We start from the raw sequence: 23,902 nt of genomic DNA, 5'->3' as shown, positions 1-23,902 counted from the left end.
AGGTTGGAAAATCTCAGAGCAAATGTTTTTTCACTGAAATTAGTTGATACATGAAAAGGATTACATTTCATAAAGAATTTGAATTTAAATTTTAAAGAAATTCTATCAGTACCTGAAACTTGCCTGATTTCTTTCTGACTCCTAACCTAAACATGTCAGAACAAAGCAAAATTTTGATGTTATTCTGATGAGAATTATACTGATCTGAAAAACAAATTACTTTATTTCCATAAATTCTTTCTGTTTCAGACTAGTGTCTGATAATCTTGCACATGACAGAGTTTTTTTTCAGAGTGTTTAATCCTATCATAAGGAAATTCAGACTTATATGGAAATTATTTGCTGTGTCATTTGCTTTTGTGCCTTTAGTGTTTGATGAAATAGGCCCCAGCAGAATTCATTGAAGGTTGGTAAGTGACATGCACTCCTTTACGGCACAGATTTATTCAGCTACAGCATTGACCCACAAATATGTGTTCACAGCAGATGGTCAGACCTAAAATCCACCTTTTAAACAATTACACTCTTTTTTATGCTACCTTTTCCCACCTTCCTAAATAATAGTTTTCTGATAACAGATTTTTCACTATTATATCACTGAGTTAAAAGCTCCAGTGGGACAAATTGTGAAGCTATTCCAGGCACTGAAGAAACAATTTGGTGCTAAATTCAACAGGTAAATGACTGTTCACTTAGCTAGATAATAAACAAATTAAAAGTGTTAGAGATTTCTTAAGGAAGAAAAAAAGAGTGCTTTTTAAAATGAAACTTTCCCTAGTGGAAAACAACTTTACTTAAAGGTGAAACCACCCGCAAGCATGTTGTTTGACTCTAACCAATGCTGATGTGAGACATCCGCACAACAGAGAAAGAAACAACTTGAAACGATGTGGTGGGTACACTGATCACTGATGACTGGGGGCAAGAGCCCAAATTACAGCTGAGTCCTGCGTTTCAGCCCACTGCTTCTGAAGCTGTGCTCTGCAAAAAGTGACCCTCAGAATAAATGATTTTGTCCATAAAATACTCTTATCATTTTAAGCCTGGTTAAACTAGGCTTAGTAAGTTTGTGAACTAGAATCAGAATATGGCAGACTGTGAGCACTGGGCTGGCACCTTGTCTGCTGGGGGAAGTTTGCTGCAAATACTCCAAGCAATGTGCTCAGCATGTAGAGCATTTCACCACTGAGAAAAGTGTGATCTGCACCTTCTGTGGTTCTAAGGAACCTTGGAGATGGAAGCATTACACATTACCATTTGCCATACGAAGAGAGCCCACCCAAGAAGCCTGTACCAGTAGAGCAGCACCTAAACTGGAGAAGCAAAGTGACAAAGTTCACCAAAGAGATACACCTTAGCTTAAATCAGCTGACAGAAAAGAGGCAGCCCTCCATGGCAGCCTGACTCCATCTGTTTCCCAGTTCTTTCTTCCTACTTTTTTTCTTTTTGTCAAAACTTACATCCCTTTCCTTCTTTGACTCTCTTATGTTTCTCTTCTATTCTTTCCCTGCTTCCTCTTCGTGCAAGGTGCATTTGGAGCTCATCTTTGATTTGCTCTTGGAGAACACTCCAAGTAAGGGAAGAATATAAGGAGAAAGAGGGCAAGAAGAGAAAGAGATAGAGAAACAAACCCTCTAGAAGACGTGTTTTACGTGTCTGTGTCTCAAAGATAGATTTTAGCTGCAACTTCTAGAAGGCCAAATAGAGATTAAGGAATCACTAAGGGAAAGCCTGGCTGGGCAGCTGTATTGACAGCTGGTAGTAAAATTATTTTGCTTTCAAAACCAGCACAGATTTCACATTTAAGCAAGATTAGGAAATAATGCAATAAATTATAAAATACACCTGTTCATTTCACAGAAAAAAAGCTTTTTGCTGAAATTACAATGCTGTGATAGAACAGATAGGGTTCTCTGTAAGTAGAAAACCTGATAAAAGATTTGAATATATTTGCACTTGCTGTATTTTATGGCAGAGACCATAATTTATTGCTTTTTTTTTTTTTTTTGCTACATTGTGAGTTAGGATTATTAGGGTGTTTGGTTTTTGTTTTTATTTGTTTGTTTTTTTGTTATGTTGTTATTATAATTATTGGGTTTGGTTTTGTTTGTTAATTTTTTTTTGTTTGTTTCTTTTGAGGTTTTTTGTACTTTTTTTTGGTAGAGAGTTCTATTTGTTTTGGTTTTTAATGTTTGGTCTTATTGCTTTTGATCAATAATACTAACTAACAGAACTACATGCTCATTACATTATTATCTGCATTGTAGCTAAATAAGAAATAATAGGTATTTATTTCAGCCAGTTCATGCATCTGCTTTTCACTGCAGTTTACCCTCTGAATACCTTTCATGTGAATGAATCTACAATGTCCAGGTGAAATTAGTTATTTTAAAAGCTTATGCCATTTAAGAGTTTTGACTATACTAAACTACACACTTGGCACAATAATATTAAAAAAATTGAAAAATTATTTCCTTTTCTTTTTCTGCTGCCCCTTTTCAGCATTGGTTCAGTTATTTTATCAGCTGAAATGGTCAGCTTTAACCAGAGCCTGCCAACACCAGGCATTGCTCCTGGCAGGTGGATTGTGGTATATATTGGAGATTATAAATCATTTTGTCATTCTGAGACAGTCATAAATGTATCTGCTTGCACGGGGAACAACACTGTACAATAACATCTAATTCTACTTCTCACTGTTGTACAAGGGAGATGCACCAGTACAGGCTAAGATTACATCAACACAAATACATTCTTTAAAATGTTTTGCTTGTATTTTAAATGTATGCTTATATGAAAAAAAAACAAACAACAAAACAACAAATCAAACAAAAAAGACGGAAAATTTCTCTTTTTCTTACCATCCATGTACAGAGAGACAGTGGTTTAAACTCTGAATTGCACAGAACCCAGAAAAGACTTAAGTTCTGCAGAGTTCTACACATGCCAGTGTGGCTCATAGAAAATAATGCAGGGATGTTGTCTCTGCATAATTTGCAGGTATTAGAGATGAATTTCACAGATGCTTGGGGAATTCTCTCTCTGGTTTCTTGTTATCAGGTTAAATTTATGAAATCTTCAGAGGAATGACCTTTAAACAATTTATGAGAACCTAAGACACTTTAGATGCAATAAAAATAATTTCATCACAATCTTTCTTCCAGCTCCACATTCTCTTAGCGTTGTTATGGTTACAGAGTCAGGACTTGAGAATTTAGGAGAAGCTGGAACTGAGGATTCCCATGCAATTTCAGTTCAAACCCTCAGGTATGCCTGTTCAAGCACATATTTAATTGGAAGATCACAAACTTGCCATGCACCTCCCTCCCAAATCTAAAGCTTTATAATTCTAGTATTCAGTGTTTATCACCTCTTGATGGAGGAATCATCACAACATGATAATAATCATGGCATATTGCAGAGTTAATTCACAATATGTATTAAAAAAAGAAAAAAAACGCTAACAGAAAAAACCCCAGTTGTTATTAGCTAACGCCAATTGTTGTTATACATAAATCACCACTTCTGTTCTTAGTATTTAAACCTTCAAACTGCAGCACTCAGTAAAACTCTATTTGTTGATATGAAGAAAAATTTGAACTCCAAGTGCATTCTTGAAACTTTTATTGAGGAGAACAGATAGGTCTAAGTGTGGCTTATTTGAATTAATTTAAAGAAGAGTTAATCTCAACTGTTACACCTGGCACTTTGATGAGGTAAAATCTTTCCTGTCACACATTTGTAATAACTGGTGATTGATAGCTAATGACAGAAAAACTTCCAACAGCATTCCAGCATCCATTCAACAGAGCCTCTTCTTGGTTACAGCCATGGGATGTGCAGTACAGATGAAGAAATGAGAACTATTCCCCTGATGTTAGCACTACTGTGCAACGAATCACTGTACATAAAACAATTCAGAGCAGCCTTTATGCTCCTTTAGCATGTACTGCCAGGCAGAACAAAAGTCTAGTTAGCCTGCATTGCTGGTCAACAGCCCTAACTGGCACAGGCAGTATCCAAAAATCCGTAAGATCAAAGAATCCTTGCTATGTTCTGTTTTTCTACTGATGATTTTATGTCAGCAGCTGGGATGAGGTGGCAGGGAGCCATGACAAACATTCTGTATCAATAAGGGGCAGATTTACATTTTGTAAAGCCACAGGACTGAGGTGTTTATATAAGCTGAAGTCTTTCAGCTTTTATATAGCTGAAAAAGTGATTTCATTAACCCACTTCTCATCATCTAAGGACACTGCAAGTTTTCATCTATTTGGAATAAAAGGTTTTCTCTGCAGAGTTCCTAACAGATTTTTTTTTTTACTGCTCTTGAAACAGTCCTTTACAAAGCTGGTACAATGCCCTGCCTTTATTCTTCAACATCAAATAGCTGAAAACCATAACAAGATAACTTTTAAAAATATTTTCAAAGAATGAGAATAAGAAATGTATCATATTGATGCACATCAGTTCCTTTTTTTCTTTTAGAGTAAATAAATTAACAATATATTATATTGTTACATATATGTTTCAAATATGACCTGAGGTAAGCAACTCTCTAAGTGTAAAAGGAGACTGAACTTACTTGCATATGATAGTTTGCTATCTTTTGAGTGAGATTAGACATTGATCTTTTCAATTTCTTTTGCTAGGTTTTTTTTTACTAGAAAGATTTTTTCATAGCATTTTTGTTGACACTGTTATTACAAAAACAAGAGTGATCCAAAATTTATCCTTATTTTTGTGAGGTACTTGATGACCTGTTACTTTACAGTTTCCAGTTTTATCATCTAAGTTTCCTGTCCATTTTTTTCTGTCCTTTTTCTTACCTTGGGAAATAGTATAAATGTTAGATTTCAGTAATCTATGGTGTCATTCTTCTCCATCCAAAACTTGTATAGTATGACTTTTCTGGTTATATTGTGATATTAACCACAACTCACCATCAGAAGTACATCTGGACCTAGCCTGCTAAAGCCCAGAAGAAATGCTGTGGGCACCAGGTACATGCATAGAGCTGTGAAATAGTGGATAGGATAATGAAAGGTTAATTTGTTCCCAATTTTTGCCATTTTATCCAGGACAGTCAATGCTTGATTTTTATATTGAAATTCTGCAGATCTCAGCCTGGTTTTTTCCAAATGTAAATATGCATATTAAATATCAGCTTTATGCTAAATTCATTTAATTACTGTGATAGCCTTGGGTGAACCTCTGGATGGAGGAAGGAGACTGTTTTTCTTCTGGGAAACTACTGACCAGCCAGAGGAGAGAGGGGGAGAAGAGCAGAGAGTGCAGATGGAATCACACTGGGCAGGACAGGGAGACACTGGACAGTTGCTGGCCTATGGTTCACCTAAAAAGGCTGAGAAACAACTGTAAGGAGAGGAGAGAGGCAAGGGGAGAGGCAAGGGGAGAGGCAAGGGGAGAGGCAAGGGGAGAGCCAAGGGGAGGTTTCTTTGGAACAGATGGAGAAGGAGCAGAGCTTGCAGTTACTCAGAAAATGCCCAAGTTAACCACAACAAACAGGGAAGTGAGAACACATCTGTGAGAACCAGCAGGCAACGGGACAGCTCTGAGTAAGAGCTCTTATTTCTGCTTTATTGTCCCCAGTCACACTGAGCTTTCCCAATTTAAATAGTGTTTCAATTCAGATTCCAGGAAAAGCTGGCTTTTAGTTTAAAAGCCTTTTTGTGTTTAGTCTGAGCATATCCACTTTTAAGACGGAGCATCTTGCAAGCACATCTTGTGGGATCAAAAAATAACACAATCATAGTATTACGGAAAAAAAAAGACAATTATTTTTCTATTGGCCTGAATTTAATCTCAGAATAGGTCATAATATATTGCAACCTTGCCCAGCCACAGAACCAAACATTCCTTTAGGAGTTTCCATCTTTTGGGTGTGACAATATGGTAAAGCATGCAGTTAAAATGATTGGCTAAGGTAGCAGCTGTGTCTGCAGGTGTTCTCCCATGTATGAGTACAAGAGGAAACCTGCAGCTGCTATGAAGCAGCAGGAGTCTGAGCCTGCCTCTGCTTGTCTAAAAAGGTGGAAAGCAGAGGAAAACATTCTGCATGATGGACTTTGTTTGTGAGCCAATGTTTGGGACTTACTTTTTAATTTTTTTTTTAATAACAGCACAAGTGAAAAAAACCCTGCATTTTCATTACTTTCTAAATTATACCTTTATTTAAAAATTTAATATCTTTAAATATAAGATTGTACTATTGTGATTATTATTGTGTGATATTGTGTCATCTTCAGCATAGACAGATAACGGGCTGGAGATCTTCTTTGCTTTTAGTAAGTTTTTAGCTAGCTGAGACAGAGAAGTTCCCTGGACTGCTTTTTTTTTCCTTCTTCTTCTTCTTTTTCTTTTTCTTTTTCTTTTTCTTTTTCTTTTTCTTTTTCTTTTTCTTTTTCTTTTTCTTTTTCTTTTTCTTTTTCTTTTTCTTTTTCTTTTTCTTTTTCTTTTTCTTTTTCTTTTTCTTTTTCTTTTTCTTTTTCTTTTTCTTTTTCTTTTTCTTTTTTTCGTTTTTTTTCCTGGAACTGTTTGAACCTGCTCTGGACTGAAAACCCAGAGAGACACCAGGATCTCACACGTGGTGACCACCAGGGCCTGGACCTTGGTATTTCCCAGTGCTGGAGGGATGGATAAGAGACTGAGTGAGCTGAGCTACACCTCTTGAAAAGGATTTTCTGTGTTTGCCATCTCTTTGAACAAAGAGAGGTTTTATTGTTTCATATTCTGGGGGCTTGTGGAATCTTTGGTTGTTAAATAAATAGTTTTTTCCACTTTTCTCTGAGGAAATCTTTTACCAGAACAGTTGGGGGAGGGGCTGCTTGAATTTGCTATCCTGGAGGGACCCCATTCAGGGGTTTTCTCCCAAATTTACCCTAAACCAGGACACTACAGTACTCTCAATGCTCTCACATGAGCACATTGACAAGGCTTAGAATTATATCATGAGCTGTGTGTTGGCAAATACATACAGGGCAGAGGGGATAGATAACTATTGAGGCTCATGCTGCCATTTTACCTTAAAGACAGCAGAGGACTAAAAATCAGGTTTTCAGGTCATTCTTTAGAAAACATTTTTTCAAAAAAGTTCCAGGGATATCACACCTTGGACATCTCTCTCTCTCATCAAGATTGGTCCAGTTTGACAGGTCAGCTAAATATGGACTTAGGGGGAAAGAATCATGGTCTGACAAATAAAATAGCAGTAGTTGCACTAACTGTGTTTCCTTAGCGTATCAGGATAAAAAGAAGTTTAAAAATTACAGAATTTTTCTGTTCTGTTTGCAATTGTGACCACTGTCTACTAAGACTTGTGTGCCCCAAACAGACATACCTTTTCTCATGTCATTACAGCTGAATACATTAAGGAAAGGCTCAGCAGTTACTTCCTATATATTCCAGAGAGCAGCCCTGTGCCAGAACTGTATATTGATGAATGGCATAGGAGGAAATCTTGATGAACAAACACACTGATACATACGCTGTGGCTTCCTTCCTTCCTCCCCTCCTCCCTTCTCTCTTTCCCTCTCTCCCTTCCCTAAAGATTAGTTGTTAAAATCCTGTAGTCAGGCTCACCCCAGAGGAAATTGAAAGGAAAAAAATATCTATTTTCTTCTCTTGGCTCTTACACAGTAAGGAACAATACCAGGACAAAATAATATTTTATAAATATTTACACCTCTGTCATGCAAATGTCATTAATGTGTCACCTTCAACCTAATTTTCAGCTCTTCACGTAATCTTTCTCCACATCTATGATTGGTGTTGCCCCATTTCCATAATTAACTAAACACATCCCCTGATTATTTCAAAGGTCTGTGGCAGTGATTGGAGATAGTCTAGTCTGTAGTCAGGTCTTTGTCCCCTTCCCCCCTCACATGGACATTGTGATTTTCCCTAAGATGGGTATTTGCACCAGGTGGGTACTGCAGGAGGAACTGTCTGGATGCTTGCACAAAGAACGATTCCAGAGTGGGAAAGCTGTGATGACTGTGGTTGGCTTTGGTGCACATCAGCCTGCAAGGGTATAAAATGCTGCTGAAGACTGAGCCAACTGCTCTCAGGAGGTTGTAGGCATCCTCCAGGGGGATCCCAGGGCGACAGGGACTCACTTTTGAATGAGTGAGTAAAAGCACCAAGATCCAGTCGAATAGAGAGAGAAAATTCTACAGAAGCTACACAGGTGCTTTGTTTCCTCTTAACTGTGCATCTTCATGGCCAGAGACTGAGATCTGTCTGTTTCTAGGTGAACCTGCTTACAGTATAACCCTTTAGACTTGCTTGTGGCATATACTGCATTGACTATTTGGGGACTGCATTAGCAATAAACCTAATCATAACCATTCACATAATCAGCATCATACTTCCCGTGCCTGATTGAGAGCCTTTTCTCTATTACTCTGGCACAAGGTGTTAGAAATGTTTTAAATTCACTCAGAGTTCCACCAGTTAAGAAAAACTTCTACGTATGACTACCAGAGAGATTTCTTTGCTACACTGCTTGATCCTTGCATGTCCTTCTCCTGAGCTTAACTAAGCCAAATGAGTACAGAAAACTCAGCTCTTTGCTTGGGCTGACCTCATGAAAAGTTAAATTAATTGACTTGAAGGACAGTGGATAATTTCCATTTGAGAGTAAAAGCTATTTGAAATGGTTCAGAGAACAAATCTTGGCTCAGGTCTCAAGAATACACATGTCCCTGCCACCATCTTCTCTTGATTTTTAATAAACTCTAAAATTATTTGCAGGAATAGAAATCCAAAACCTGAACTCTAATCTTCAATGCATAAAAACAAACAAACAAATAATTAATTTTTAAAAATCTGATTATAATAAGTAAGAATTTTTAAGTGTCAGTACTTAAAGTACCTTTTGGGATGCTGTATAGCAATTCTCAAAGTCTGATTTACATATATATATTTCAAACATTTTATAGATATATAGATTTACTGTTTTAACCAATTAGTTATGGAAGACTTCCATTATAAGAAATTCAATTCATATTCTTTTTCTCAAATATCCAGGAGCAATAGAAAAGTTTATAATTTTATTTTATGTTCCAAGACTTACTTTGAAGGCCAACATTTAGATAGGTATATATTCCCAAACGCTGGAGCAGTTAGGATTTCAGAAGATGGAAGAGTAAAAGTGCCTTCCAGTCCCTAAGAGTTTACAGATTATATTTTCTGAGCCTCTTCACTTGATTTCAATTGGAATTACAACAAAAAAGTATTTTCCTTAATATTTTATATTTAGGACAGAAGATAAATACCACATGACTACTTTGTAAGATATTTCCACAGAAGACATTATGAAGAAACAAAAGTGAGGAAGAAAGGCCGACTTACCAACCAAAAGCCAAAATAATGAGTTGTTCTAAATACACATGAAAAAAATCACCCATGTCACTGGTTTCACATAATAGAGACTTGGCTTGTATTACTTAAAAAAAAAACCAAAAAAACCCACAACTGTATCTAGCTGGATCTGAAGTAACCTAAATATCAAAATGTAACAAAATATCAAACAATGACAAAACAAGATTATAACAAAGAATAAAACCAAATCAGCTATGTTATGGGTCACAAGAAAAATCAAAAAATTTTAAAGATGTGAAATCCTTTCATAAATATTATAGAAATGACTCTTTGAACATTCAAAAATGGCAACTGCCAATCAAACACAGAACGTGTACTTGAAGGACTGAGCTTCATCATAAATTTCAAATCAGAGCTTGAAAAAAGTCAAGGTCAAGTCTTGTAGTTTATACAGGTTAATAAATGCTTAACTCTGAAAGACTGTTTAGAAACAAATTCAAAAGTAAAAGGAAAAAATTAGATCCAGGGTATTTTTAAAAACTCTTCAAGCCTAACATACCATTTGAAAAAAGTTGTATTTCAAAATATTTACTTTTGGTAAGACATAAGCAAAAAGCTGCCTAGTTGATGGACATTGGTGTAAGGCTGACTGGCTTTTTCACTTTAATTTGCAGATGAAGAGAAGAATATTTACATCAGCTTAAGAATTGGTTCTTTTATTATTGTCATGTTACTTAATACTACAAACTTCTTTTAGTGTTTAATAATGAATGGGAAAATAAAAAGCCTATGGGGCTAATGTGTTAGCAAGAGTGGAAACAGGATTTGTTGCAGGCATATACAAATTGTAGAATCTCTGTGAATGTAAGTGCGAACTGAAGGATCCTCTCAGTTTTATAAACTGAAAACTGGGTATTGTTCTTTTATTTCACAACTAGATTTTTGGTAGTACCTCAGATTATCAGTCTTTTCTTGAATGTTTAAGGGTTAACTTGAGGTCCACACTTGGTGTTCATGCACTCGGCGGTCTTGTGAATAAACCTTTATGTGACTTTATTTATCTTTGAGGTTACTTATTTTTTCCTGAGCTCGTCCCTCAGCAGTTCCGTTCCAACTTTTCTTTTATTTCTTCCTCAAGAAAGAGACTTTGAGAACTTACTTTCCATGAGGATTCAATAAAAGCAGCCTTCCTGTTGCTCTGGTCACCCACACAGCAAAAAGGAAGTTAAACTGTTTGCTGACATATCTCTTATGGTTTGGGTCTGAGCCTTTGCTCTTGAGCCTGCTGCCAAAGTCTGACTTGCACAGACAATACTTTGTGGGTGGTGACTTCACTGGGAAGCCAGAGCCAAGAATTGGAGAAATGTCCTGTGTGCCATATCTGTGGTGGCTAGGAACGCATCACTGGGTCCACACTTTTAAAGTTACAGCAGATGTACGTATTTTGTGGTAACCGTGCAGTGGAAGAAAGTAATTCTCTGGCCCCTAAACTCCAGCTTAGCTGATCACAAGGAAGGTCAGTAAATGCAGTGTTTTTCTGATGACATTTTATAAACATAGGGTTTCAAAGTGAATGTGGATGGAAAGGCAAATAATCCTTCCATCCCTTATGATCTGCATATAATTGTGGTTTGCCTGAACTGGCTGAAAGCTCAGCGTAATTATTTGGAAAGATTGGAACTGTTTAGAGGGCTATTCTATCTGCATCAATTCCTAATTGATCCTTGCTTTTTTGGAAAATACAGATGGATTTAAATACATTCATTGATAACAGTTTTGTAAATTCTATCCTAGATCAAGATATGGTATTTCTATCAATATCATTGATCTTTTCCTACAAGGAATTTAGTTCATAGTCAATTCTAAAGAAGCAGAAATGAACACATAAACTAGCCTTTACATAAAAGAAGTGAGTAGAAATTAAAGACAGAAACACATTGATTGCTGCTTAGGATATTATTCTAACATATAACATGGGACATTATGAGCAAAAAAGTAAAAGCCTCATTGAAAACTGAGCACTGATTCCAGGCAGAATAAATCATCCCAGTTTTGCTTTAGTATGTGGCTGAAAATAGTATTTGCTGAATATTCTTAACTAGAGTCTACTCACAAACTAGAGTACTTCACAAATAAAGTCCTGCAGAATCTAACAATCAAACTATTATGTACATTTATCATTGCCTTATTCTGACATTAGTCTTCCAGGAGCTTCAGTAACATTAAAAAAATAAATAGTAAAAAAGTGTACTGATAATTAATTTGGTTTTCAATTTTTTTATCTAAGTACACAAGAAAATCTTAGTGTTCTGCAAAGAAAGTTTTATACTTTCACAGTTATACAAAAGACTTTTTTTTTCCCAAAAACTGTTTGAGAATCAGAAATCTTTAAGTATGTAGAAACTTAACATCCATTTAGGTACTTAAAATTTACTGCTGCAGTTCCTGTGTTTGTTATTAAATGTGGGTCTGATTTCATCAAGGCAAACAAAAATCCAAAGAGTACCTCTCATGAAGAGCTTGGAACAAGCACACTAAAGTCATAGAAGAAAAGTGTGTACTCATTAATATTTAAATGATATTTCATCAAAAAACCACTTGAAAGTAGGTGGGATATGGGTTTTAAAATTGCTTGCATGCTTTGGGAGACTTCGTACTAGGGAAGCTGCACATCCTAAGCTCAGAAATCCTCAATTCCAGGCTTGCACAATTATTCTCAGGACTGCCAGGCTTCACAAATCTGTGTCTGAAATTTCTGCTTGAACTGCCCTAAAAATAACAACAGCAAAAAAATATTTCCATGTGGGTTCTTTGTGCAGAAGAGTGAAATTGGTCATAAGAAATGCACACTCTTGGCACCGCTCTGAATACTTAGCTACAATAATTTTTTAAACTCCTAAAAACAATGTGGTTTACAGTTGTCTGTCCTTCCTGTTTCACTAATGCTACATGTTTTGGTTTTGTATGGCAATGTTTTGCAAGTGGGGGGGCTACAGGGGTGGCTGCTGTGAGAAGCTGCCAGGAGCCTCCCCTGTGTCCGACAGAGAAAACGCCAGCTGGCTCAAGATGGACCTGTGCTGGCAAAGGCTGAGCCCATCAGTGATTTTCCCAAAGTCAGGGTCTGTTTTGTGATGGTAACTGATGAGGGATGACTCCCTGTCCTCACCCCAACCCATGAGCCTTCCATTGCACTTTCTCCCCTGCCCAGCTGAGAAGGAGGGTGATGGAGGGGCTTAGGTGGGCATCTGGTGTCCTGCCAGGGTCAGCCACTACACCACAACATGAGCCACATAGAGGAGCCCTCTGGCACCCTTTGTATTTTGGTAACATTAGAAAGGAGACTGTTATGGGATACTGGATGAAAATACTTCACATCAACAACTACATTTAGAAGATGAAAAATTGTTTTTTCGTATTTTGGAAAATTACTCCACCTCCTCAGAATCTCTCCCCTTTGTCATGTAACATATACATGTCCGTGATGTGCTTGTGCAGTATGGAAAGAAACAGTCTGAGAATAAATACAAGTGTTCTTTTCTGAATATTCCAGAGGTTTATTGCTTGGTCAGGTGAAATATTTTCTGTCCAGAATAATTATGTAGACATTTTTCTGACTAGATAGTATTTTTCAGAAATTTTATAAAATTTCTGCTTTTCACCAGAAAACTTTAAAATGCAGTCTAAACAAATTGAAATTTACAGAACTAGAGCAAAATCTGCCTGTCTTTTTAAGAAATATCCTTAATAGCATCTAAATCGAATGCACATTGTTCTTCTCCCAGTTCCAAGGAAAAAGAAGAAGGTATAAATGAATGAGTTTAGCCCATGATATTAATATTAATATTTTGGCTGGGCTTGGGGAGGTTTGTTTGTTTGTTTCATTGTGTTTTTTATTTGGTTTCTTTTCTTTATTTTCTCAAAGACCTTGTGAATCATAAAGTACTTTCTTAAGCCAGCCTAAAAGCAGGACAGCTCAGTTTTGATTAATATTGCAGCACATGTGTACTTCTGAAATACCAACACAGCTTTGAGTTGTATTGTCTAGCCTGCCCTAACAAATCAATGGTACAGTTTACTGCTGTGCATTTTTTGTGACTACTTGTACATTCTTCATAGATGTAAGAAGATATATTCAGATAAAGATAATCTTGGATATTTACCAAATAGTTTGTTTCATGTTTTGCATACCAATATCAGCTGTGAGAACTTCATACCACTGGAACTAAGTAAGTAATTAAAAAACAAGGGTAGAGACTGAAGAAAAAAGTTGTAAAAGCCACTCAAATGTCAAAGGCAAGATTTCTGTCCCATGCTTTGATTCTCTGGATTTACAAGGAAATCATATGCTTAATTCCTTCCTGTGCTCAGTCCTTTTTTTATGAACATTTTGAATGAAGTTATTTTGAAAGAGAAAACTACTTTCTGTTTAATCAGTAAAACCAGTTTTGTCTAATTGTACTCTAAACTTTGACAAGAGTGCAGAGACCTTTTAAAACATAGGCAATCTATTGCTATTCTGCACAGGGTAGGGGACAGGTTCTGTTTGAGCAACCAGTATTTGAAACATATTCAAATTATACTTGCTAAATAAGAAATTGTAGATGGAGCTGGAATAAATTATGAAGGCTAAGAAAGCAGGGTCAATATTTAACACTTCATGCAACAAGGAAAAGGGAGCAGAGACAAAAAAAACCAAACCCTCTCTACAGCTGCTTTTGAAGATTATTGGCCTAAAAACTTTGTAGTCATCCAAGCAAGGAGGGTCAATGCTGAATTAACTGAAATGCATGAAGATGAAAGTTTGGGCAAAGAAATTAGTGAGGTGTGATGGGTAAGGATGCTTTTTAAGAGGAAAAATCAGGAAAGAACGTGCAGCGTACAAATACAACTTGTACCGTTAGAAGTTCAGAGCGTAGAAACACAGAGTAGTTCAGGGTGATTAAAGAAAAGGTTTCTGGAAGACTTTTTCACAAGACTAAAATTCAAGTGACATTGGCCTTCATCGGTAGGTGTAAGTCTGCACAGGGAAAGCTGATTGTTGTTTCACCATCTTTTGCAAATGCACAATGGTTCTACCATATAAAACATTGAAAAGACATCAATAAAATATGGTAAGGTCCGTTGTTTTGGTCCCATTCTGACACCTATTAAAACCTTACTTTGGCCTTACTCTCTGATTGGTTTCAATGAAAATACAAATACATATATTTTTTTAAAAATTAAGAAAGAGTAACTTGGTAATATACCAACTTCTCTATTATATTTAAATGCACAGTTGTGTTGTATGGTTCCATCTTGAAATGAGGCATTCACTGTTTTGTGGCAGTATGATTTTTGTGGATCAGAACAAAGTAATAAGTATATCACCAACTCCTGTGGTTACAGAAACTTTTATCCTGCTGTCTGTTGTAACAGCACACTGAAAAGAATTTTAGGGGTAGAAAGTTTTAGAAATATAGTTGTAGAAGCATTATGTATATATATATATATATATAAGCTAATGGTATTGGCTAAACAGCTGTATGTTCATTTTTAGCTTTACTCTACTATCTTATGATCTGTCAGAAAGAAAGATCTAGCTATGTCCATTAAGTACAACCCTCTCAGCATGTGGGTTTTGTGCTGATCTTATTGGCAACAAAGAAAGTGACTTTACTGATATTATAAGGGACGTTTATAAATGAAGAAAAATTTGATGACATCTATTAAAACACCAGAACTATAATAACGAGTAGCTGGAGTGTAACCTCTTAAAATGCATTCTGCCAAATCATCTCACCTTAAATTCTAAAAGCCAGAGAGGCAGGAAGATAATCTTTGTGAATTTCTATGACTATGTAACCATATTATATTTTCCCCACACTAAAATATTAACAAGTTTTAGGAGATGTTTCTTCCATATTCCTAAGTGCCTAAAAATTTACATTAATAAAATATTGATTTGCAAAAGATAAAGAATAAAGAAAAGCAAGGCAAATAAAAGCTCTTTTTTTCCATCTGTGGAAGTCTGTTAATAACTCCTGTTACAATTTTAAATTTTTTGATAGACTACAATATAAATCAAGCCACGCACTTTAATTTATCTGAAAATCAACAAAAAATCAGTTGATTGCAAAATAGTACTTAAAATCTGAAAATTAAGCCACCAGAGGAGAAATAACTATTTTTAAACACGAATTCTGCTCTGTAAAAAGCAATCATTGTGATATTCAGCCCTGTGTAGCACTGCTTAAAAAATGTTTTGTTCAGCTTCTAGTCATGCAAAGCTGCACTATCAGTTGCTTGCATAGGAAACTCAAGCTTGCATGGACTGCCCAACACAGGCTCCATTTTACTGTAGATAGTCAACTTTTTAGCTCCATTTTACAACCCTGAGGAATTTTCTTTAATTTGCATAGCTTTTGCCACCAACCTCAGATGAGCAGACATTTCATCAGTGGAAAATGCAATAGTTAATAAGAATGAATGGCAAAAAGATTGAAGTACGAAAGTGGAAAGTTCTCGGTGGAAACATGAAACTCATGAAGCAATAAAAATAATTTTCTAATATATTAAGGTAATGACCCAGAGCTCAAACACATTTAATCTTAGAATTTAGACAATTCTTACTGTATAATCTCACCTAGCACTTACATTAAAGAAGCCATTGTCACATATTGTTGGCTCCAGTACTGTTTCCTTTTCCAGCAAAGGCACTGGTTGAGGTTAGCCTAGGTGCAATGCATGTGTGTATACACAACTGATATATTCCTCTACCCAAGAAATTCATGTGGCTGCCAAGGTACCCTAAGAACGGGCAGAACTAGAGTTAAAATGGAGCAGGTAGCTTGGGCTTGATGACAGTTCTTTCTCTCTGACCTCAGAGAAAATGATCATGGTTTTGGCTTTCCTGTGGCTGCCCAGAGGGTGAGATAAGGCACAGTTTAGCTCAGCATAGCTAGGAAGCCATATGATAGTTTGTTATCTATGTCTGCTAATACAAAAACATGCACACTGCAAATCAAATATCAAGAATACTGGTGAGTTAGTTTTCTTATCCTCAGGGAAAAAAAATTTGTGGTGGGTTGATTCTGGCTGGATTCCAGTTGCACACCAAAGCCACTCTATCACTCCCCCCCATAACTGGACAGGGGAGAGAAAATATAACAAAAAAAGGTTCACAAGTTGAGATAAGGGCAGGGAGAGATCACTCACCAGTTACTGTCAAGGGCAAAACAGACTTGGGGAAATGGAATTTATTATTAATCAAAATCAGAGCAGGACCATGGGACATAAAACAAATCTTAAAAACATCTTTCCCAAGCTCCACCCTCCTTGCTGGGCTCTTTCTCCTCTCCTTCCAGTGGTGCAGGGAGATGGGGAATGACCATATTATCAGTTCATCACAGGTTGTTTCTGACATTGCTCAGGGAGAGAAGCTCTTCCTCTGCTCCACTGAGGGGTCCCATTGGATACAATTCTTCACAACCTTCTCCAGCCTGGGTTCCCATGGGCTACAGCTCTTCAGGAACTGCTCCAACATGGATCCCTTTCTACGGGGTGCAGTCCTGACAGCACAGACTGCTCCAGAGTGGATCCCCATGGGGTCACTCAGAAGTCCTGCCAGAAAAGCTGCTCCAGCACAGGCTTCTCTTTCCATGGGTTGCAGGTCTGTGCCAGGAGCCTGCTCCACTGTAGACTTCCCATGGGGTCACAACCTTCTTTCAGACTTTCACCTGCTCTGGTGTGGATTTCCTCCATGGGCTGCAGGTTGATCTCTGCATCCCCATGGATCTCCCTGAGCTGCAGGGGCACAGCTGCCTCACCATGGTCTTCATCAAGGGATGCAGGGGAATCTCAGCTCTGGTGTCTGGAGCACCTCCTGCCCCTCCTTCTCCACTGACCTGGGTGTCTGTAGAATTGTTGCTCTCACGTTTTCACACCTCTTCTCTCTTCATGCAATTCCATCTGTGCAATAACTTTTTTATTCCTCTTAAATGTGCTATCACAGATGTGCTACCATCTTCTCTGGTTGGCTCAGCCTTTGCCAGTGGTGTGCCCATCTTGGAGCTGGCTGGCTTTGGCTCTGTCAGACATGGGGGAATCTTCCAGCAGCTTTTCACAGAAGCCCCACCTGCAGCCTCCCTCCCGGCTACCAAAATCTGGTTGCACAAACACAATACACAGTTCATTTATACCTCAACCTTTCTCCCCTCCATCATTTAAAATCTAACAAACAAAATCTCAGCTTCCTGCAGTTTACTGAATTCTGAAGCCTGACTTGATGATTGATGTTTTATTGGGTTTGCACAGCAAGGTTTGGTATCTGCTGAATGGGGCTGCAGGGGTGGCTTCTGTGCAAAGCTGCCAGAAGCTTCCCTCATGCTCAACAGAGCCAATGCCAGCTGGCTGCCAGGACCTGGCATGGCCAAGGCTGAGCACAAAAGTGGTGGTGGCTGCCCTTGTGATGAATTTACTGCAACCCTCATTCCTCATCTCCCTGCTCTCCCAGAGGGGAGGAGGCAGAGAATATGAGGAATCACAGAATCAATTAGGTTGGAAAAGACCTCTGAGATCATCAAGTCTGACCTGTAGCCTGACACCACCATTTCAACTAGACCATGGCACTAAGTGCCACATCCAGTCTTTCCTTAAACATCTGGAGGGGCATTGACTCCATCACCTCCCTGTGTGGGCCAGGGCCATCCCAATATCTAATTACTCCTTCTGTGAAGAATTTCTTCCTAATGTCCTGCCTAAAACTCTCCTAGAACAGCATAAGACTATGTTCTCTTCTCCTATTGCAGAGTTAACCTAGTTAGCAAGGAGCCAAGTTGAGTCTGGGAATAAGGGAGGGGTGGGGGGAGATAAGCATTTTAAAATCTAGTTATTTCTCATTGCTCTACTCCAATTTGATTGGTAATAAATTATAATAATTTCCCTAAGTCAAGTCTGGTTTGCCTGTGATGGTAACTGCTCAGTGACCTCTCCTGGTCCTATCTCAATGCACAAACTTCTCATTGCATTTTTCCTCCCCTGTCCAGCTGAGGAAGGGAGTTACAGAGTGGCTTTGGTGGGCATCCAGCATGGAGTCAGGGTCAACTCACCACAGACTTTTATTCCTGCAGTAACTCTGGTGTTGAGATCCATAGTGTAATTCTTGCATGAGCCACATCACCTTAATATACTCCAGAGGACATTTCAAAGTTTGTTTATGTCTTACAATCCAATACATATTTTTAATAAAAATATTTCTGTACATTGAAAATTTGACTTTCACACCAGATGCAGACAAAAATTATTTTAGCTTAAAGGTATGTGTACTTTTTCCCCAAAGCACATACAAGTCTCTGTGTGGGAACAGCACACAGTTACTGCTTCCCACTTAGGGATGTAGCCTAGTAGCTGATTAGAGAAAGAGCAAACATGAAAAGCTCCCTCCACGCATTGAGAAAAATCCTCAGTGTTTGTATGTGTTTAAAATTAAAGTGCATGGAATTTTCCAGATCAGTCAACACTGCAAAAGCTGGCAAGAAAAGTTCAAAAGTTCTTAATTTAGCAGAATTTGCTGCTTTTAGGAAATCCCTTAGCCACCTAGCAACCACACAAAAGATATAATTCTCAGAGACTTAAATTCTCACTGGCTGAACAAGAGGGAAAATTGCAAACGTGCAAGATAGCTTGATGACATTGTGACACCAGTGAGCCTGGTGGGTCAGACTGAGTGGGCCAAATGTCAGGATGTGGTTGGCACAGAATACAATATGGATGTCTTCTCTACATGATTTACACAATAGCACAGATCCTCAGATATAGACCTCCACCATTCCCATCTTCCCTGACAACCTCAGCCCAGACCTATCTGTGTCAGAGTGCTCATTTTAGTCGCACTTCAGAATTTTTGTGAGCTCCACGATATACATGTGTTCCAAGCGTGTCCCTTACAGCTCCTCTGACACATTCTGCACTGAGCCAGGTGTGTCCAGGTGTGTCCAGCTGGCAGCCCCCAGGAGCCTCCTGCAGGGAGGACTCTGAGGCTGAGCTGATTGCCATTCCAGACAACAGAGTCTGATGTGCAGACATGCACGGGTGCTCTGAGGGAGTGAAAACACTGGTTTTCCTTCCAAGCACTGCCTCTTACTTTCACTTAAATCCAGGAGGACTGAATCTGAGAAGTGATTGTTACTCAGTCTAAGTAAGACTATCCGAACCCAGACTTCTAGATTGTTTGACTTAATATATTCCAAAAATTTAGAGTGATTATTGTGCCCATGAATAGATATACCCAGATGTTTTTAAATTTCTGTGGACAAAAGACAGCCACATGAATGTGAAGGAGGGGTGGCTGTAGCACAAGAATCTTTGCAATCCTCGTTTATTCTTCCTCAGTTGTTCCCTTTTTCCTCTCTTTTGAAAAGTATTTATTATTTTACTGCTATTCTTTCCTGTTTTGAGCAAAACAGAACAAAAAATGTTTTGATTTAAAGCCTTCCATGTTTCCTACTCTTGAGCATCTGGTATTAGTAGGAGTAACCCTTCAGGGGACCCTCCATACTTTGGCAAACATCCAATATCCAACATTAATTAACATTCTCTCATATAAAAATCTCTCATTACTCAGAATACATCCTCTCCTACACATACATTTCCCACATCCTAAACTTTTCCTTACTGAAGACAAACCTGTCTCCTGAATTTTAAATGTAATAAAGTCTAGAGTTTTGTCATTCTGAGATCAAGGTTCATTGCACTTAGTAATAATAAAAATCCAGCTGTGGTTTCCTCCACCTTGTAGTTTCCTCATTTTGCTTTGAATCTCTTAAAAGAATGAATTGAAAATCGAAAGAAAAATGTAGGATATTCATCAGAGAGGTTGAATGGTTTCAGCAACTTAAGCATTGCTGATCCAGCTGAGGAGAATTTTTTTGCTTAATCATTATTCTGTGTCCAAGTAGTTTTCACTGTAGCTACTAAATTATACCCTTCTCAGTAAGATTATAGTATCTTCAAATTTTTGCTTTTGTTTCTTTTTGTTTGTTTCCTCATGGGCATTGAAAACTGATATACTTCTACATTTTAAATTATTTTAGGTATATTTTGGGGGGTTTTTTGTCTTTTTATGGTCTTGACATGGAATTTCCAAAAGTCATGCAGATGTTTATCCTAGTAATTGTTAACTCTCCTGTTATTATTTCTATAAGTAATTCCTCAAAAATATTATAAAGCCTTGGAATGGTATTGAAATGAGACTGTTGATCTGGCTATCCCTTTTCTTCTCCATTTGTTCTCCAGCCATTTCCCCTACAGACAGTTTTCAGAAAGCCTATTGCAGCATGCACTGGTGTTCTGGAATTCTTGAGCAGAGATGACCAATTTCCCCAACACAAGCATGTATACGGTTCTTGAAGTTATGTTAACCCCCCAGTTAAGGAATTTTTGTTTCTGTGCCTTTAATCTGGTTGCCTTTGCATTAAATCAGACTTAAATATGTTTCTTACTGAACGCTGAGGGAAAATACCATATTTACTAGTTTAATTTACTATTTTTGTTCCAACTGTCTTTTATTTCTGTAGATAAAAAAGATTTGCTATTTTGGGTTACTTTCTCTTGCAGGTCTGAACAGAAGTTCAATTCTCTTGTATGCCTAAAACCTCAATTATTCCACCAGAGCTTTGTCCCTACAAGATTTTTTTTTTTGATCAATGATTTAATCTACAAATTACAAACCTCCTATTGAAAATTCCTTTATTTTCTGCTGACTTTTCATTCCACAATATTTCCCCATGGTCTTTGCCCCCTTTCTCTCTTTATGTGTTCAAAGAAATTTTGAGGCAGCTACCTTGATGTAATTCCAAGATTCTTGCCATTTTCTGGCAAGAGACCATTCCCTGTTCTATTATAGTGGACACTTTTTGGGAATTCTGCAGGTAATTACCAGTGTTTTCTGAGACCCAAATTGAAATACCCTACATGAATGTCCCTATATTTCCTGAGTATGTTATATATTGCATTTCTTCAGCCAATAAAGGATAAATCTGTCTTGCAAGACAAAGCAGGCTTATTAATGTGCATTTCCTAGCAACTAGGAGACAAACCTTAGCATCTACTCTTGACTAAAATAGCTGCTGTGATAAAGCAGTTACTTCTTTAGTAATTTGGCAAACTCTGGCAAGCTCCACTGGAGCATGTGAAGGGCAAAAGCATGATAACACATACCGTCACTTTCTCTGCACTTAGAAAGTCTCTGCTAATTTCCCAATGGGAAACAGAGTGATATCTTGTGAAAATGAGTCCTTCAGATAGCCTGAGACTCTTTCTAGGGGCTTGTACATTCTACATCAGAATTACATACATTATTTTTTTCATCAGAGAGTATCTCCAGAAAAAAATGAAAGCATATTTTTAACCCTTTTTTTGCAGGAGAATAAGTGTAAGAAGTTCTTTCTTTTTCCAAATACCTGACAGGAAAATAAAGATTAGTATGTGGCCTGTTGTAAAATCTCATCTGAGGTGCACAACACCCTGCTGCAAACAAGGCACAGAAACGTGTTTTTAAATGTTGATGTGAAACATGAGACAGAAAACTTAGGGTGTCAGGCCAACAGGTTGTCTCATGTAATAACAGATGAGAGTTACAGAAAATCTGATCTGATAAATAACGTTCTTCTCAAAATGTGGTTTAACTCACTAAGAGTAAATAAAAATAGTGTAGACATACAGAGACTTTTTTAAAAATACACCTCCACTAAATACCATTTCAATCCCTGGGGCGCAAACCACCTGTTTCAACAGCAGCTTTTTCAGCCCAAAGCACAAGTCAATTGCCAATGAAACTTACTGGCATAATGGAATGTCATTTTTGATGGTGCATTTTCCTCCATTTTTGCAGTATTCTTCAGGACAAGCTGCAAAAAAATTTAAAAATTATGATTTCCCCCTCTTTTTGATTACGTTTGTCATTATCTGATTTTCAAAATTGCAAAATATTCACACCTGTCCTTTTGAGTGCTTAGCACTTCCAAAACTGTTTTTTTAGACCTGGACTTGGATACAAGTGTGAAGTCATAGGAATATTACAAGCAATGGAATGCTCTTGAGCTCACTGAAATCCTGATGCTCCACTTGAACAGTCTTCAAATTCTTCTCAAATGGGATTTTCATCTGACCCCAGAAATGAAATTTTTGCCACCTACTTGATTTTCAAACAATGGGAATATGTAAAATAGGACCCAAAAGAATTAAACTAATATTTAATTAGTACCTAAGTCTATGTTACTATTAATAGCTTTTATATAAGGCTGATGAACAGATACTTTTTTGTGACAAACCCTTTTATTAAAGATATTCTGAATTTTAACACTTGGAATCATATTCTCATAAGAAAAAGACAAATTAGGCTTTAAAAGACAAAAGGTGTTAAAGCACTTAGTGATATTCCCTTAAAAACTCTTGATGACCTTTAACTTGGATTTCTACATCATCACATTTAGTTTTACTGAAGCTTAGTTTTACATTGCTTTAGCAAGGAAAAAACACAAAATCAAAAAAGAATCCCCTCAATCTTCTTTAGTATGACAATAACTGGTAATATACAATTAGACTTAAAGAGTTTTGGATATATGCAACATGAAAATTTTTATTGCAGTATATAACAGTGCTATTCAGTGTGGACATATCTAGTTTCAGGATTAAACTTAGAAAAGTGAATTAGTTACTTAAAATATCTGCTTTCTGAAAAAAATAGTAGAAGGTTTGTAAATTACTGTTATGCATATCTATTAGTTTATGTTCTATATTCTTCTATATTGAACTTTTTGAATAAATTCCTTTTAATTTAAAATCATTTTTGTATATCAAATTTACCAAGTATGAATTCTCTCATCATTAAAGAAGTGGTATTTTTTAATGTTGAATGATGATTCCTTCTCTCACATGAGCAACCTGGGCTCATGAAGGTGTCCCTGCCCAAGACAGGGGCATTGCACTTTCCTGATCTTTAAGGTCCCTTCCAACCCAAATCATTTTATGATGCTATGAGAGATAGAGGACACAATACTTCTGGTCAAGTTTCACTCTCAAAGAAACTTGTGGATGCCTCCTACCAATACGTGTTTGTAAAATTTTTGGTTTGTGAATAGACATTTAATATATTCTAATGAATTCTTTCATTGCAATGCCTGTATGTTGTGAATTTTATCACAAAGCTCATAAAAATTATAAAAAGAGAGCTAAATTCTCAGCTAATGCAACTTCAGCAAAGCTGGCAGAGTACTGCCAGCCCAGAACTGGTCAAGAGTTTATATCTGTCTTGGAGAAGAGCTGCAGTACCTTTCTGTCTTTGATTGGGATATTTTGAATCTAGATTTAATTATTTACATCACCATCATCTATGTATGAGTTAGATTTAGTTAATAAAAATCTAATTCACATTGAATGTGTATTATTGTCCTGTACTTATCTTTCTCCACCATTTAACTACTCTAAATCAAACCTGAATATTGTGTCAAATGCACTGTGCTGAAACAAATGCTATTTAGTTTATTTTCCAACCTGGATTTTTAATACATTTGGAAAAAAA

The 23,902-nt window shown here is 37.1% G+C and overlaps 1 protein-coding gene across 1 annotated transcript in view; it reads right to left on the bottom strand.

Moving 5' to 3' along the window:
- Window positions 1-23,902, bottom strand: part of MALRD1 (MAM and LDL receptor class A domain containing 1) — a 230,822-nt gene that overhangs the window by 18,860 nt on the left and 188,060 nt on the right. Inside the window, exon 35 of the mRNA XM_063413520.1 lies at window positions 22,163-22,229. Within this exon, the coding sequence (XP_063269590.1) occupies window positions 22,163-22,229 (67 nt within the window). The remainder of the gene's footprint in view (window positions 1-22,162; window positions 22,230-23,902) is intronic.

The sequence above is a fragment of the Prinia subflava genome, chromosome 1, assembly GCF_021018805.1.
Source record: "Prinia subflava isolate CZ2003 ecotype Zambia chromosome 1, Cam_Psub_1.2, whole genome shotgun sequence".
Lineage (NCBI taxonomy): Eukaryota > Metazoa > Chordata > Aves > Passeriformes > Cisticolidae > Prinia > Prinia subflava.
The sequence above is the reverse complement of the archived record's forward strand: the minus strand, read 5'-3'. Positions and strand labels throughout refer to the sequence as shown.